Source organism: Anopheles darlingi, chromosome 2 (genome assembly GCF_943734745.1).
Source record: "Anopheles darlingi chromosome 2, idAnoDarlMG_H_01, whole genome shotgun sequence".
In the NCBI taxonomy this organism is placed as follows: domain Eukaryota; kingdom Metazoa; phylum Arthropoda; class Insecta; order Diptera; family Culicidae; genus Anopheles; species Anopheles darlingi.
Window position 1 is genome coordinate 20,302,092 of NC_064874.1, and position 17,500 is coordinate 20,319,591.

The 17,500-nt window shown below is 51.5% G+C and overlaps 2 protein-coding genes across 2 annotated transcripts in view; one reads left to right on the forward strand and one right to left on the reverse strand.

The window, feature by feature from the left end:
- The window catches only part of LOC125948824 (GTPase-activating protein), a 24,029-nt gene extending 14,148 nt beyond the window's left edge, over positions 1 to 9,881 (reverse strand). The window contains exon 1 of the mRNA XM_049675286.1: positions 8,963 to 9,881. Within this exon, the coding sequence (XP_049531243.1) occupies positions 8,963 to 9,017 (55 nt within the window). The 5' untranslated portion in view covers positions 9,018 to 9,881. The remainder of the gene's footprint in view (positions 1 to 8,962) is intronic.
- Positions 9,882 to 16,890: 7,009 nt separating this feature from the next.
- Positions 16,891 to 17,500, forward strand: part of LOC125948911 (putative tricarboxylate transport protein, mitochondrial) — a 5,514-nt gene continuing 4,904 nt past the window's right edge. The window contains exon 1 of the mRNA XM_049675448.1: positions 16,891 to 17,007. The gene's annotated coding sequence lies outside the window, so the exon portion shown is untranslated. The remainder of the gene's footprint in view (positions 17,008 to 17,500) is intronic.

Consider the following 17,500-nt stretch of genomic DNA (forward strand, 5'->3'; position numbering starts at 1 on the left):
TCGCCGCAGCAGCAGCAGCAGCAGCGTGTTCTTGCACCGATGTCTCACGCTCAAGAATGCACGGTGTGCAACACGCCACCAACACCGGTAGTGAGAGTGCGAGTGGGAATCGAATAACTCAAAATCAGGAACCATTCAACGGAACCACCATTTGCTCTCTCACCGACAGACAGACCCACACGGTGACAACAACGAAAGCGTGGGACCTTCTCTCTCGGCGAGGACCTCATTGCTCGGCAGACAGGAAGCTGAAGCCCGAACTCAAAATACAGAGAAAACCACGAGAAAGGAAAACAAACAAGCACTAGTGCAGTAGCCGGACGACAGAAAGTGTACCAACCAGTCAACCAACCAGCCAACGTCGTCCCGACGATCCCACACACCACACCACGTTGTCGCTCTCATTAAGGGATGTTTAAGGGCATGAATGCCCGCCCGGGCGAGACCGGGCTTCAGAAGAAGGACAGAGGAAGTACTGTGTTTACCGCTGAACGGAGATCAGGTTACTCAGGTTCGACGGGCAAACCAACCACCGCAAGGCAGACCCGTGATGCCCCGTTCGTTCGGAGAGACAACTGCTGCTGCTGCTGCTGCTGCTGCTGCTGCTGCTGCCTACTTCGATGTCGATCTTCGGAGTCCAAGAAACCGCGAGCACAAAGGCAAAGAGGACAAGAAGAGAGAAAGAAGAATGCTTCTTCCTGTCAGGTCAGTGAAAAAAAAGGTTTGGTCAAAACGTTGACGATGCAAGCTGCACACGAAGAACCCTGAGGGGGCTGAGAAAGTCGTTCTACAGTTGAGCGCCTTCCGGGGAAGGGGCCAGTTGAAGGCAGCTGACGTGCATTGCGGGTTGCTTCATAAGGTTGCAGCAGTACGGCCGACTGAGATTCATTTCTCGGGCTCAGCAGCTTATGTGGAGCGGCCTCACTCATGAGCAACTGTGATCGAAGGCTCCTTGGGTTGTCTGAAAAGGAATAGCAATGGTCTCGTTGAGGCGGTGAACTTCCACCTATCATACGGTACTGCGCTTCATTAACTCCTTCCAGCTAATACTCTGTTCACAAATACTGCCAACTTAATCCATTACAGGACACTGCAAACTATGCTCATCTCCTCGGTCCGGAAAGAGAAGCAATTAGCTCGCCGGACTAATCAGTAGAGCTTTAATTGAGGTGACCCATCGGGGAGCACCGCCGGCGCAAGCCGTTTACGCCGACTTAAGATAGACAAACCATTAGCGTGGCTCTCCCCCCTCCTTTCTCGCTATCGATAGAACCGTGCGCAGCAGCAGCAGCAGCGGATGAGGGTGATCAATTATCATATTTACACTACATTTACACCCGACTGCAAACTGTGCGACTGTGACTGTGTGATGGTGGTGATGGTGACGGTGGCCGCTAGACTTCGTGCGACTCTCCGGAAGCAACTCCTCCTCGGCTCCCTTCCCCGTTGTTCCGCTAGTGCATCTCGTTCCCTTTACGCCGGAACGTGACCAATCGTCAGCGAGATAGCGCGCACCAGAAAGACGCGCAGTGGCAACGCAACGGTCGTGTCTGTCATGGACAAACGGTTCTACGGTTGTGACTTGCTTCTTGATAGTGTTTGACCTAGCCAACCACCACCAGACCAGGCCAGAGCAGCAGTCCGCCGTGTCAGATAGAGAGACAACAATGTCTCGTTTCCCTCTTTGGGGTGTGTATTATTTCGTGTCCCGCCGGACAGCACGCTGCTTCTTCTTCTCGTTCCTGGAGCCTTGAGAAGATGCGGCAGAGGCAGCACAGAGGCCATGTGTGTCATCTCCACCCCCCCCCCCCCCCCTCACCAATCCCTCACCATAACTCATCAAGCGCGATGCGATAGAGTAATTTCCTGACCGATAACCGGTCGTTCGGTTGGCTGACAACGCCATGCCTCGCCATGTGTGTCTCAACTATGTACTCCGGCGCTACTTCCATTCATTTGCTGCCCCTATCATCCAACATTTTGAAATCCACCCAACCGGGCACAACTTCCGGGCCAACCGAGACCGGGCGGTGTGGATCGCGCGTACGCACCACCCATCACCCCGCCCCTCTCTGTTCCGCTGTCTCGCTGCTGCGCTTTTTGCTAGCTTCTTTTTTTGCGCCACAACTCGGACGCGCAAGGCTCTGGAAGGAATGTTTCATACATTAGAAACGAAACGAGCGAATAACCCGCGTGCCGATGGTGCTTGTGATGGCGCGGAGGCGATCACCGGATATGATACGGTGACCGCGTCGTCTACTTAACCTTTTCCGTAGCGCGACGACGTCGCCGGTCGCCTGGGAGATGTAGGTTGGGGATCATTTGCCGGGGTTGCGCCATCGACGTGTATTGGATTGCGTCGTGTAGCGTGTAGCTCACGTAGGGTGGACAAGCTCGGACCTCGGACAAGGCGTCATGTGTAGGTTGATGGACGTCGATGTTTGGTTACGGCGGCAGCGGCGTGCCCGCATAGCAACAGCACTGGGACATTCACTGGGAGTTTCCGGTGTTGCCACTGGTTGTAGTAGTAGGGCTCGGGGCCGCGAGCACATTTGCCCCCGTTCTCCCATCGCTCATCGCCGGTATGGCCATCGATATTTCGTCGTTCAAGTCAAGTGGCGGTTCAACGAGCGCGGTAGTTCATCAAACGCGATCGCCCACCCTCCACCTTCTCCTACACACCGGCCCACCGGCATGGACAATGTTGCACACACACACACACACGCACACAAGAGTGTTGCACAAGAGCGACACACACCCGGCGGTTGGTCTGGTGCGTCTGGACAATCACAATTTGGCGGCGGCGACATGGCTTTGCGTAAGACGTCTAAGTCTAGTCCAATGCCCGAACCCTCTAGTTACACCGGAGAGATGGAACCGCACACGGTCGGTGTTTGGGAAGGAGAAAAGCCAATCATCTTCCCGCATGCCACGGACGTGCAGTGATCATCGCGAACGAGGGGAGGGGGAACGTGACATTTCTCCGTAGGCGGAAAGTACGATCGTTCACCCGACGAGGGTGATGATGATAACCGGAGGGGGTCTCTCGAGAGGTCTTGTGAGCGCCGCCGCACGATCGCAACACGTTTGTCACCTCTCAGTTCAATCGAACGGTTACGCCATTCTCGACGGTGCGCGCATAACGTGCGTAACAATTACACATCCCGTGCGGTCCCCGGCCGCGATTTGGTCGCGAGAGCGGAAGTGCCATTCGATCGATCCGGATATTAAAGAGCGCTTGCTCTCGATTGTGTGTCGGCCGGATTGACAGGTTGCGTTCGGTGGTGGTGTTTGGCGGTGTTCCCCTTCCCCGACACAGATCACAGATTAAAGGGCTCTCCGCTTCGATTAAATGGAAAGTTGAGAGAAAAACGGGGGTTGATCGTGGGTAATAAGGGACGACAGAATACGTGTCGATCTCGGTTGGGTCATGTCAACGCCTGGCGCGACAACAAGCGACGCGTCTGCCTCCTCTTCGTTGACAACGACGACGACGGCGACGTGCCATGTCAGGTCTGGTCTCCCTATTGATCGAGCCAGGCTGCCAGCCAGCCATCCAGCCAGCTAGCTAGGCTGTCCGAGAGCCCATTTGTCGTTCGTTCGGGAGGAACTTTCGAAAAATTGAAAGTTTCATCTCGCGGGCGTCGCCGTCGTGCGCATCGTGGGATGCGGATCTCTGGCGGGTGTCTCTCTGCTGGCCGCTTCGCGCCCGCATGTCCCCCAAACCAACCCAATGAGACAGATTCGACAAACCGGGGAACCCATTTGATGGTTAAATACTATCTTTTCTACTACAAATTGTTGTATCCCCTCCGCTTTTCGAAGGCGAAGGAAGGATGGCATTATTATTATTAGCTAGCGGGGGCCCAATTCAACGATCATCACCAGCGGCGATCGAGCGATCAAACCCGACACAGACGACAGTGGCCAGTGGGTTGGTGGACCCACCCTGGTGGGTGTTTTATCGATATTTTTTTTCTCTTCATCTCCCGTCATTTTAAACCCACATCTTGGGTTGGCATTAGATTAAAGTGTGTCCCCTACACACTCACACCTACGGTCACAGCTCTAGGGGTGCTGCGTATCACACGATTGGAGGAGGGGTGACCTCCATCGAACGGACTTGACGACGACGACGACGACGACGACGACCGGTGATCGGCTAAATGGTTGTTGTGGTTTCGCGTGGATGGTAAAAGCGCATTTTCCGATTGAAAATGTTGTGTCGCCGCAACTTAAAACGGGCTACTGCTACTACAACGCTACAACGCTACTGTACGCATGCACGCAGCCGCAGCGAGCAGAAGGGAGGAGAAGCACGTCAGCTCGCGAACCGAACTGGCTTCAATCCGCGAATGGCAATGGGCGCCCAGGTCGGGGTTCCAGTGCTCGCACCGGACGCGATACCTATCATAAACGTCCTACGCGCGCCTCCGCGATCCGCTAGCTGGTCGGAGTCGCCGTGGTTGTCGTGGTGGTGGTGGTGGTGCTTGTTGTGCGATTGTGCTAATTAAACCATTAAAGGTATGGCACGCACGGCGTTTCGGATCAGCTAGCACCAGAGGTACTGTGGTGTGGTGTGGTTGGTGCAGGGGGTGCCACAGGATTCAGGTCACTGAGTAGAGGGCTCCCTCGCACCTGCTCTTCCTTGCTTCTCCTGAATACACATTCATCATCACATCAAGCAGAGATCTCGGTTTCGTACGATCTCAATCTCTCTGCGTATCTCTCGCGCGCACGCTCTCTCTCTCTCTCTCTCTCTCGCTCTGCCTCCTGCTATCCATTTGTCTTTTAGTTTCATCTGGATTGCGGTACTTCCGGAATTGGCGAGTGAGCTGAATAAAATAAGCATCAGCCAACTTGGGCTACTATCATCAACCCACCCCACACCAGCCCGCGTACATTAACAACCTGTGCTTCAGGGGCTGTGATGATGATGATGATGATGATAATGATGGTTGGTGGTGGCCGTGATCGTCGAACTTTGTCGATCTGCGGAATCATAAATTCGGCACACACGTACACACACACACACACACACACCTTACGGCGATCACTTCGGTGTCCAGCCAGCCAGCACTGGACTGGCACTGGACAACGAAGTAATACATAAAAAAGCACCACAACACAAAATCCACTAAAAATAGGCAGACGACCGCAATGTGCAGCTCCGGTAATGGGTTGTGCTGTTTTTGGGGCCGATGAAGCCGCCGCGCGCTGCTGCTGCTGCTGCTGCTCCTCATAAACCGGGACACGGAAAGCCAATGAAGTGGGCAATCATGAAAGTGATTCATAATTAAGGCTGGCGGAGCTTGTGCTACCCCTCTCTCCCTCTTCCTCTCTTTTGGTTGGTATTAATTTCGATAAAAAGAGACTTTTCGTCCACATACTTCCGATTTGGGGTCCGATTTGCGATAGATTCGATCGACACCCTCGTTTCGTCTAATAATGCAGAAACCATTTTGTAAAAAATAAAAGCATCTATCCTCTGAAGCACAGCCAGCGTGTAATGCGATCGTGCATCATCGCCCGATCATCCGATCCGATCATGTGCACTCCGAATCGAATACCCTCGCGTGATGAATCATACGGTGACCGAAAGCTCAAAATCCCAATACGGTGCGCATCCGTTCCCAATGACCAGCACGCCTTCGTTGTTGGCGTCAGTCGTGCGCCCGGTTCGCGGTTGACCGACCGACCGACCGACCGACCGACAGACAAACCAACGTTTGGCAGCGTAGGTAAGGTTTTGGAGGGGTAGTACACGGGGAGATACCCCCCCCCCCCTCTTACTGTCCAGGCGGCGCACGTCAATGCGCGCTGTTTGCCGGAGAGAATGGATCGTGAGTGAGTCAGATTCTGTGTCACAGCTATCCTTCCGTTGTTCTAGGGCAGAGGCAGCGGCAGCGATAGTGATCGTTCGCCATCATTGCCGTTACGCCGAACAATGATGTTGTACGCATGAGATCGTGGCCGACACACAACGTGCGTGTGTAGCTGCTGCTGATGCGGCGCCGTCTGCAGCTGCTCCGCTTAAGGCATCACTAATTACTGCTTCCGGTTACTGTGTTTGTTAGAACAGGCGAACGTGGTATTTTGATAGAAAACAATGATCGTGCGCATGTCTGCCAGGCTTTTCTTCGAAAGGCAGTGCGCGCTCCGGATGCCCCAGTTACAGACTGTCATTGTTGCGCTTGCGAGGCGAGGTGAATCATGAATCTGCATCTGCAAGACGCACATGGTGAGTTGCATTAGAGATTAATTAATCGCTCGATCGTTGGTCATTGCGATCGACAGATGACCTCCGTGTGTCCAATTGTCGGCCGAGTCTCTAGGTATAGCCATGTTATAGAAGGGCTGAACGTGTGATCGGATGAAGATGTCCTTTGTTTCGTTGCTGGTTTAAGTGCAGTATACAAGACGTCACTGACACCGACCGACCGATCAATGACCGATCATCTTCGCAGAGGAATCCAGTGGCAGTCAAGACCTGTGTTGTTGGCCATTGTTGCATATCCGGTTCTTTGTGGCAGGTAGGGGCGCCACCTTATGCCATCACCCGAGGTTCTTCACAATCATCTACACTGCCATCTGGCGATCATGATTGGCTTCTCTTGACTGGCTGAAAAGAAGATGCACCGGGGCGTTGCTAATCGGCCAAACCTTGTCCGTTAAGAGGTTCGATCGCGGCTCACAGGATAGCTGGCTGCTACTGGGATTCCATTGTGACCGACGCCGTCCAAGGCCAACTCGCCGCCTACCTTGACGTCAGAGAAGGAGAGATCAGCGAATAGAAGGTGGATGGTACATTAGCATCTCGGAGCATCAATGATGCTTCACAATTGCACCACCCGAGCAGTAGTCCGAGGTCCGAGCAGCATGGCGACCACTTTACTACTTTCTATTTCATTCGACTTAATTATGATCGTTTTCTCTCCATCGTGCGGCCATCGAGCGAGCGAGGTTTCTTCTCAGCCGCGCTGGCATCTGTGTGCCATTGTGTTTTTGAGGGGGGGGAGGGCTGTTTTAGGGTGGAGGGATTCCATTCATCGCTGCAATGACATCTGCTTCATGGCCGTGCGTGCGTGCGTGTGTGTCGAGCCAAGTGGGATCGTAGGGACGTCTTGTCAAGGCGGCTTCACCTGAGGGAGGGCATGGCGCATACGCCAATGAGCAGTACACTTAAGACGTGTGAGAATTGCTCCCATTTCTCCAGCAGATCTTCCATCCTTAGCTGCTACTACTGCTTCCGAAACCACTCATAATAGAGGGTGGCCGCCACCAGGCCATTTACCATTCTACTCCGCAGGGGGAGGGCGCTTGTCTTAATTAAATTCGTTTTCGTCTCACTTTCACTCTTCCTTTCTGGATGATGCGGCTCGGCTCGGACGCTTTTCACACACGTTTTAATTATGAAAAACTCCAATAATCACAACAACAAGCTCGTGAAAAACGGGGCATGCCGCGAGCCCGCCGCGACTGAAAGCAAAATTCATCAAAAACATCCCCTCCTCTCCGTGGGAAGAGCAGGCGGTGGCGATGGCGGTGGCGATGGCGGTGGCGGCCGTGTCGGTGGCGCCATGCTGGTGCCTTCCGTTGGGATGCCAGAGTGGACAGGAGGAGACGCAGACCAATAGAAGAGGCCTGCCTTTACGCCTCCCTTCTCCCAAATCCCAACAAGCGGCGACAGAGGCAACTTTGCATTTTCAAACATAGCAACCCGCGAGCTGCGGCACAGTGCGGCACGGGATCCACCACCACACCATTGTCTATTGTTTCCGGCTATCCTACGATACCGCACCGTTCCGGGCCCTCATGTGCTGGTTCGGCTCTCATCGTTCGTGGCTAGGGGGTTGTGACAATTAAGAGAGAAAGTAAAAAAAAGTGGGAAATTTCGTCCCATTCTTCGCCACCTTCCACCGCTCGGGTCGCCTGTAATCGTCTTCATTAGCCAATGGCAGGTAACTGAGGCGTTTGGGGCTCTCTGGGCAGAGCAGCGTGCCGCCCCGGGATGGCTGCGACGACGAAAAGGCTTGCTTCGATGTTTTTTTTCTATTTCTAATCCCGCGATATTCCTCTCCTTGAATCCAGTCGAAGACGGCTTCGTCGGCGAAGGATGGTTGAATCGATTTTCCATTTTCCACCCACACCTGACCGCGCAGACGGATCTGGAGGGTACTTCCCACGGTGAATCGATTCGGAAATCGAGATTTTCGTAACACCTGGTCTGCTGCTGGTCGTGCTGTGGGAGTTGTGCTGCGGGCCGAGAACTTGGCATGGCACGCGGAGTCCGTTTGTTGTTGGCGGCGTTGGCGAACATCACTCTCCTCCGTCTCCTCCACACCAAACTCCCTCCCTCTGCTCTGTTGACATTCAATTTCAGCTGTAACTAATCAGCCGTCGATTCGTTTAGCATCAAGACAGCAAGCAAGCAGTCGTCTCTGTCGTTCTCACTCGCACTTGTACTGCCTGGTTTCCTCCAAGAGCGAGCAAGATCACCGTCGATCGTTGTGCACACACCAACACGGTACAAACAGCGGCGAGGGTGCGTCGGGTGCCGATATTGCCCCGCTGGAAATACACCTCCGGACCGATCTTCGATGTTCAAGCGTTCGAGATTCGTGAATGGTAAAGGCCCAGACGCTCAATTTGCGGTTGCCTCGCGCTCCCGCTCACTCTTTCCAGTTGCGGCCAACAACAAAACCCGTGCACTATTTGCTACTTCCGGTGATGCTGACCACGAACCGGACCACAGCACCAAGCACAAGGCAACGGAGGAAACGCACAAGAAGCAAACTGCGGGGCGATGTACGATTATCGTAGAGGCACACACACACACGCACACGTACACACAAACACACACTGCTCATTCGACTCGCGCCTCGCGGAACGTTTTTGGGCACGTACGCAGCAGCCCGCAATATACCAGCAATAACGACGGCCACGGGGCTCAGGAACTTACCTATTTTGATCTTCAGTTGCTCCTCGACACGAACTTTACGTGTGTCGTCAGCCATATTGAATCCATAACTATGGTAACGGGGCAGAGCTGATGTTGAATACGGGGCTGGGCAACTTGGACGCGCGCGGTGGCGGCTGCTGCTGCTGCTGCTGCTGCTGGTGCGTTGTTCTCGGTTGACTGGATTGCCGTGGCCCGTCGTGGCTGATTCTCACTTTGCGTTCTCTTCCACAAGCGGAGTGTGCTGTTGTTCTGTGTCACAAGTTAGGGCGGGGGGTCACTGGTGGGCACTTTTGCAAATAAAGTTGGATGAAACTCCACGCACTAAGGAGTGTGTAGGCCTGGTGCTGCTGCTGCTGCTGCTGCTGTTAGTGGTGGAGGTGGTGGTGCTTCAGCCACACAGCAGCCAATACCCGTTTCGTTGGCGTTGGCGTTCACACACACAGGCGCACGCGCGCACTTTCCAAGAACTTCATTCAAAACCTCGCACGCACATCAAAGCATCCCGCTACGGATACACACACATACACACCCACCAATCGACACACACACACACACACACGTGCGCGTGCAGTTCCGCGTTCGGATACGATAGCAGCGCGTTTTGATTCATAAAAAGGCCAATATTCCTACAAACACCACGGCAACTCACACTTTCACTTCACTACCCCCGATCCCCGCCTGGATAGCCTAAGCTGCCACCATTGCACCAAACCGAACGACGACGACAAATCTCCTCCAAAAATCGTCACTTCCAGTAGCGGCTGCGTGCGTTCTGTGTTCTATTTGTTCCAGAACCCGACAAAAAAAAACCTCGCCAGAATCACCTCGATGAAACGGTGAGTACGGGGACAACAGTTTGCACAATAGAAGGCCCAGGAGTCCTCCGGGGCAACGGAACACGCGAATCCGGAGCCACCAACAAATCTCGTTCTCGTCTGGAAATGAACTAATGAATGAATGAAAATGTGCGTGCCGTTGAGCTCGTGGTAGCGCCTCCACCGCACACTGAGCGCGGTGGTTGTGTTACCTGCGTTACAAGCGAGAAATTCCTAAAAGTGCCGCAAGTGCTGTCCCCAAAGACCATCAAATTTAAGAATTTTAAGTAGCATTGTTTAAATGGGAAAAATTCACCTTTTTTTACTAGAATTTTGATTAGTAGGCGATACTTGCACTCTTGCTAGGCATGCTGGTGCCAATTGTGACCGTACACTGCGTTGCTTGCGGAACTTGCCATGTAACGCATATCACGCGTTCAGTGTGTCGGAGGCTTAAGCGACCGATGACGACACGCACACATTCCACCGTGTTCCGTGTTCCAACACGTGTTCGGCACGAGTGTGCGTTAAAAAGGCGAAGCGTGTTCGCGTTCATTATGTTTTCAAATTTTATATGTTGTGTTCGAATTTATCATAATGTCTCAAGGAAATTATTCTCTAACATCATGAAAAAATCCTTGGAATGCCGGCTGCCTGACGAGCTAGCTCGTTGCCGCAACTGCGAGCGATGTAAGGCAAAGAAAAGAAAATACCGAAAGAATGGAAAAACCAATTTCTAGTTTTGTCTAGAAATCAGTTTATCATGGAAGACGAATCTCAATCGGGAGAATCCTTAGTTCCGTTGCGCCGGCCAGGTGGTCAATCAATACCGCCCACAGTTGGCCAAACACGCGGCCCATCAACGGCGACAATCAAATAACACTCGCATTGCATTTGAAGGTCACACGGCAGAAGAAGCGGCAACAGCAGCAACAGCAGCAGCCGCTGGACGAAAGAAAAACGAAAACCGCGGAGAACTGCTGCTGGAGGCGCCGCGGGATCGCAGCAGCCTTGAGAGGCACGCGCAAATGTAAGCGTCGACGTGACACTAGTCGCGAATACAACCGGCCACCCCACCCATCCGCAGCCGCCCCAACGGGGATGCTCGAAGACGGCGGGCTTGCTTTCGCTTGTTATTTTTTGTTTTGTTTAAATTTCATTTACAAATATGTAAAAGCCAGGAAGAAGCAAACCAAAAAGAAGCGCTTTACTCTCTCGCGCGCATCACCACCACAAGCAATAAGGGATTTGCCTGGGGGGAGGGAGAGGATTTGCGGGTCCGAGTTGTACGATGCGGGAAGTGGCTGTACTACCACTTTAACACGGCCACCTTAGTCCGTGATGATAATGATGAGCTACAAACTCATGTTGCTGCTGCTGCCGCTGCTGCTGCCCGATTGACGAAGGCGCACGTGTTGCCTCAAACAACAATTACGGATTGCAAAACCACGTCGTCGGCATGATAGTACATGTCGTCGCCAATCTGAATGGGCTCTGCTTTCCGTGGGTAAGGTAGGGGGGAAAGTAGGGGAGATGTGACCCAGCCACATCCTGACGATGTCCTGCCAGTGTGCGGTTGGAATGTAAAGTGGAATCCATATTTAAAAACGGGCCACGATCGAAACACAGACCACTAGCGACAGCGACTATACGAACCGGTCGGTCGGGGAGTGTGTGGGATGAGGCATTCATTCATTCATGTAATTCATTCATACGCCTCTAGGTGGTATTTTGCTTGCGTTGTTGTTGTTGTTATTGTTGGCCGTTCCGTTCAAGCGCTGCTTCTCCGTCTTTTTATTTCTCTTTGTTTTGCCTGCTGCCGCCACCACCCGTCGTCATCGCATCTCCTGTCGCGCCATCTCCACACCCCTTTCTGTACGCCCCAGCGAAGCTGTTCTCTCTGTCTCTCTCTTTTCCTCACACACACACTGGATGTGACCACTTCCGAAGCACCAAAACCACGCGATTCTATGGCAAACAACCGTGCGGGAGGTGTGTGCGACCACATTTCCGCCCAACCCTTGAGAAGAAACCGCACCATCTCGTGCGCGTGTGTGGGAGGGCGCGTCGATGGTCGCCAATCGTGCCACACTAATACGGCACCACGGCGCAGTAACGATGCGTCGGCACCTTGCGAGCACCGACACGCGGTCTACGCGGTCGCGGTGTCCGGCTATCTCGCCGCATGTCGTCCACATGTGACGACCCCGTTCGAAACGGAGAACTGCTGAGATCGATCATCTGGATCGCAAGAAAGTAGTCCACAAAAAAGTGGTGAATTGCGGTTTGATTTATCAGCAAAACAGTGCATACTTTAGGAACTATTACATTACTTTTGCTCAACAAATCGGACAGCAGTGTGCAAACTATTGCACTGTACCTGAGCTCATCGAACCACTTTCATGATGCAGATTGCAAAAGTTTCACCGTAGAGTAGGCGCCAATAAGAGTATTTTTCCCTCAATCAGAAGTAATGAAAAGAAAGCAAAAAATGAAAAACGGTGAAACGATGATCGCTACTGGCAGCAAGGCGCCAACGCAGCCAATCACTTTCTCTCGCTTAATCATTCGCCTACTCCGTCCGTCCGCAAAGTGGCCTTCCAACATGATTTTGTTTCGATCTTTCGTCCACGATCCGTTATTGTCACCGATTGGATCATAGCAACCGATGGTTTCATGGCAAACCCAAACTCAACTCACGTCACCACCACCTGGTCTACACACACCACCTTGTGTCTGCCGCTTGCATTTATGTATCGCCTTCCGACAGATATCATGCACCGTTGGCCCTCCTTCCATCCGCCCTGCTCCATCGAGCAACGAGGAGCCACTGCAATGGCAGCCTGCATATGCGTGTCCCTTATTTTTTCTTCCCTCGCTCCCTCACACAGCCTGAAACAGTGCGCGCCTCGTGTGATGTGTGCCAGGGTCTCGGAATGCGTGTAGAAAGAGAGGGATCACCACCGACAGACATACTTCCGGACCCGGTGCTGATGGTTGCGAGCCCTGCGATTGTCGCCGTCGCTGCTGCAGCACATTTTTTTCTTGATTTCCCACGCTCGTTCGTGCCCGACACCTAGGCGGACGCAGCACCCTTTCCCCGTGCGTAAGGGTGTCGTGCGTGCCTAAGTGCGTGTGCCCGATTAAAGGGGGTACTGCCCTGGAACGGTACCAATTCAAATACAGCTCCGTTTACCTCCTCTTTTGCCGCAACCGCACCACACAATCCTTGCCCGAGGAGTCGTACCCGATTGTGGAGTGCTTCCTACGGAAGGGATTGCACACCAGAAAGGACAGATCTTGATAGTTGCCACGCGGGTGCGGGCGGTTGTAACGGTCACCCCGTTTGTTGGCTGCCCGCTGCTGTGCAGAGTGTATTGAGCCGCCGAGTGTCGTTGGAACAGCTGCTGCTGTCTATCGGGGGCTTCTACCCCATGTGGTTACCACCACGTGTCGTATGGTTTTACACGGAACGGAATCAACCGGTAACCGGTAACCGGTAACAGTGACGCAGCTGATAGGACGTTAGAGGCCATCTGAGCTCGCAGGTCCTGCTGTTTGCTTTCCTACCTGGTGGTACAGCTTATCAAACCGGCGTAAGGCTTCAATCGCCTAAAGACCGCTCCGGACGCGCCCTTATGTGGAAAGATTGGTAATCATTTGAATACCAGCCGCATTTCGGGGTTATGGGCCATTGGGTTGAGGAAGTACTTCAACCATGCTAGGATTAATGTACCTGGCGCACCTGGCAAACGAATAGAGAAAGGGTTCGGTTTCAGACTAGTTCTGATGGATTTTTTTTAATGTTTTATGCTTAATTTAATCAGGGAAAAGAAGTAATACATTTTACCGCATCGTTGAATGACTTCATGGCACACTGCTTGTCGGGCTGACCAATTATCCAGCTAGAGCGTCGTCATCGTTTCGCGGCGTAGGAAAGAATGTCATTTGTTGCCCGGTCTTTAAATGGCTGAGTAATAATCCAATAAGATGCACTAACGTTGGTAATCCGCTATTTACCGGCTTTAAAAGAGCTTAAAGGCGCTATACTGTTATTGTCATTTCACGTTTAGTGGGGATCAATGGATTTATTTGTGGATCAATTGTAGCAAAGCTGGCTAAACATGGCAAGTTAAACATGGTTCAATGCATCTGGCAAATTTGATCGTGAAAACTATCGTTTTTATTTATTTAATTTGAAAACCAACCAAACCAATAAACCATATTTCCCTGTTAAGTGAATCAAACCACTAATGGCCCTACGTCGTTTGACAAAAACAGTATGACTTCAATAACAATTAGAGAATCGTTGCAATCCATACGCTAAATGCATTTACAGATCATGCATTTCGCGATTGGATCGGAAGCGGACTTGCCTGCCACGTTGAAACTGTCTGGTGCTCGAGTGGATGGGGTCACTGTAAATGATCTGCAAACCTATTTTCTATTTTATTGCCGGCAACGTCGTTGTACTCTGGTACGATTGGCCGCCCCTGAGCGGCACCACATCCGCTCCGTTGCGTGGAGGCATTTCCATTGTTACCGACAATGAAGAAACAATCGAAACGAAGCTAGTCGGGCAGCGGGGCACCGCGTGTGGGTCGCGTGTGGTCGTGTTTGGCGCGGAACGCATGGCACGAAACGACACCGAACGCCACCAAAGAGCAATAGAGCAATCATCGTATTAACCTCGCGAGAAAGCGTACGCATCATCATCATCAACAACAACGTCGTAGGCACCGCATTAAGAGTACATTATGGATTGCGGGCAAAGGTGTATCGAAAGGAGATTTTGGTCCCTCTCCCCCCCATTTTTTCTCCACTTTTCTAGCTTGTTCGATTTCGCACACCATCTGCACACCGATACTGGTTGCTATCAGGCGTGTGGAGAGTGCGGAAAATCGTGTCTTTCGGCATTTTGGTAGGGCAAGGTCTTTAAATTGACCGGGGGGGGGGGGGGGGGGGAATGATATCCTTTAGCGGTAGAAAGGGGCGAAGCACTGAAACCCTTCGAATGTGACTCAAACCTGGCGAGGTTGTATCCAGGATACAGGGAAGGAAACATTTCGACGTCTGTGAGTGATTCAATTGCGATTGTGTTTAATTTTACATATGAGTTATATTTACCCTTCGTTCAAAGAACTGGACTTTTTTTTAAATTAATTTACATTTTTAAATGCCCAATCGTCTTCTATGGAAAGTGCATGGAAAGTTCTATGAAGCGGGTTTGTCCAAGAATCGCCCGAACAGAACACACGCAGAAGCCAGAATGAATAGCAGCATTCCGGTTGCTATCTATTCTCGATAGTTTTGTCCATATTCTGCTTCTCGCATTCTTGTTATTTGCGTATTTCCGCTTCTCCGATGGCTGAAAATAAACGATGACGAAGTGGTAATTCGTCAGCTTTTCCTTCTCGCAGGATGATGATAAATGTTAATCATCAATAAGACCCGGCAGCCATGACCGTAATCATCACTGGTTGCCGGTTGCTAGCCCTTTCACTAGCCAGCAGCACAGAACGGTATTTTGTGCTAGAGGTGGAGGGTGAAGTAGAACTAGTGGAGGAGGCGCGCCTTCGGTGCTGCCGCTTCCGGTCGACGCCTCTAAGCCTTTTGTTTGGTTCCGGTGTCCGGAACTTCCGGTCTGTTCGAGCGGCTTCTGTACGCTTGGCAAATGGGGGGGAAGGGTTGGGTAGCATGTTGGAGCGCAAACTTCCGGAACTGCTGGTGGTGGCGTCAGACTGCCACCATCAACTACCAGATGCTCGAATGCGCCGGCGTGTGCAGGGCAGGGAGCAGCAAAGTGGAACCTATTTATCCATTTCCTTCGGCGATCGTAGCCAGTGGCCACTCGGTGGCTGGCTTCTGTATGAGGGCGGAGTGTGATAAATGATAATGGATCTGGCGCTGCTCGCCGTGCAACGCACCGGTCCCGTATGTGGAGAGGTGTAACGATCCGGTGAAACATTGAACATTGTGTTTTACTTCGGAAAAGCCCCCTGATTGATACTGTCCCGCGGTCAGTGAATGGGTCGCTATGGAATGCGGGTTTCGAATGCGGAAATGATACTACTGGCATCCCGATAGTCGAACTGATTCACAGTTTGGGGCTTCATTCTTTTGCGGATGTATGGCATGCGTATCTAATTTTGAACAAACAAGCGTCAAAAAAGGGGATTTGAGACGAAAGGTACGATTAACTAAATTGTTTTAAAAAACAACAGCATCAAACTATAGCAGTCTTCGCGCATGGAGTGGATTGGAATTGCGCAACCACGACGCTTTTTTTCAAGCAACATTAAACTAAACAAATCGTCTGGGAGCCAGTATCAAATGGGATGCTCAGCGTTTACGCCGCGCGCTACACGTGGCCAATGGCCAATGTTTAAAACCTTTCGCGCATCGATAGTGTTCGAGTTGCGAGGCGTCCAGGATGGCCACCGGGTGGTAGCTAAAAATAGAGGAACAAGAAAAGAGTTCAACCACCAGATCCGTGGCTGAGGTGCCAGGTAATGCTTGACGATGCATTTCGGCACTGGATCAATGGTTGGAACTGCGCTCTTTAAAACAGACCGAAGAGTGATACAGGCCAGCGGTTCCATTATTAGAGCCGGTTGGCTGCTAGGAAATCCGATAGCCGGTCGGACTTACCTCACAATCGAATGCGCAACAGGTGATTTGTTTCGAAGGGTTAGCAGCTTTTTGGTTTCTCAATTCACCTTTCATAGGTGGATTATCGATTGTTTCGTGCTCTCGATAGGAAATTCCAGAAATGTTGGTACCCGTCAAATGAAACAAAAAAGTACAACTTTCTTATTTTTCCATTTCGATTGCCGGACGTTCCGTTTAGCGTGTGGTGCTGTGGTCCTGTTCATATTTTATGAATCTTCTATTTAAATGAGTTAGCCATATTTTAGTCAATTAATCATTACAATAATAATCTAAGGTGCCTATTCCGTTTCAGTCGTGAAGTCGTTTTCTGCTTCCGCCCGAACGGTTCTCTGAGTCTTGACACTTTTTGGTTACTAACTCGACCAAAATCGCGGCGCGCTCGTCTATGTGGCGCTTCAGTGCGAACGCGGGAATTATTTTTTCTACATGGGATTCGAATCGACGAAATCGATGAATCGTGCAAAATTCGCGAGGTGGTTCGCGATGGGGTTCAGAGTTTTTTGCGTTTCTTAACCGAATCGTAGGGTGTTAAGCTGCTGAGCTTTTACCGTCGATCAGGTAAGTCAATAGCAACGTGCCATTCTTGTGCGTACTAGAAAATACTAGTGATACTGTGTGGAAAATGGAGAAAACATGAACGAATAACAACACCGTCGATGACGTCATACGGTTTCGTCGAATGTTTTGAAGTGCAAAGCCTTACAAAGGTGCCGCAAGGGTTTTATGTTTGAATTTTTGATGAGAATTTCTGGATTCCCGGATCGATCCGTTCTTACATAAATTCCTCTAGCCCGAGCAAAGAGATGAAAGGTTCTTTAGAATCAAAAGCCCAGACTAGACTTAAATAGTGTATAAACCTAGTTCCGGTCCATTCCGATGTTTGAATATGAATGGATTTCTATGCGTCGTTCTAGGCCCCTTCTTATCGTACAACTATCGATAAGCAAATCGTTCGATGACGAGGGACAGAGCTGTTTCTTCTGTCAATATATTACCTTCCTGTCCTGTGATAATGCCTATCAACTTGAGATAAGTCTTCTGTTAACGTTCA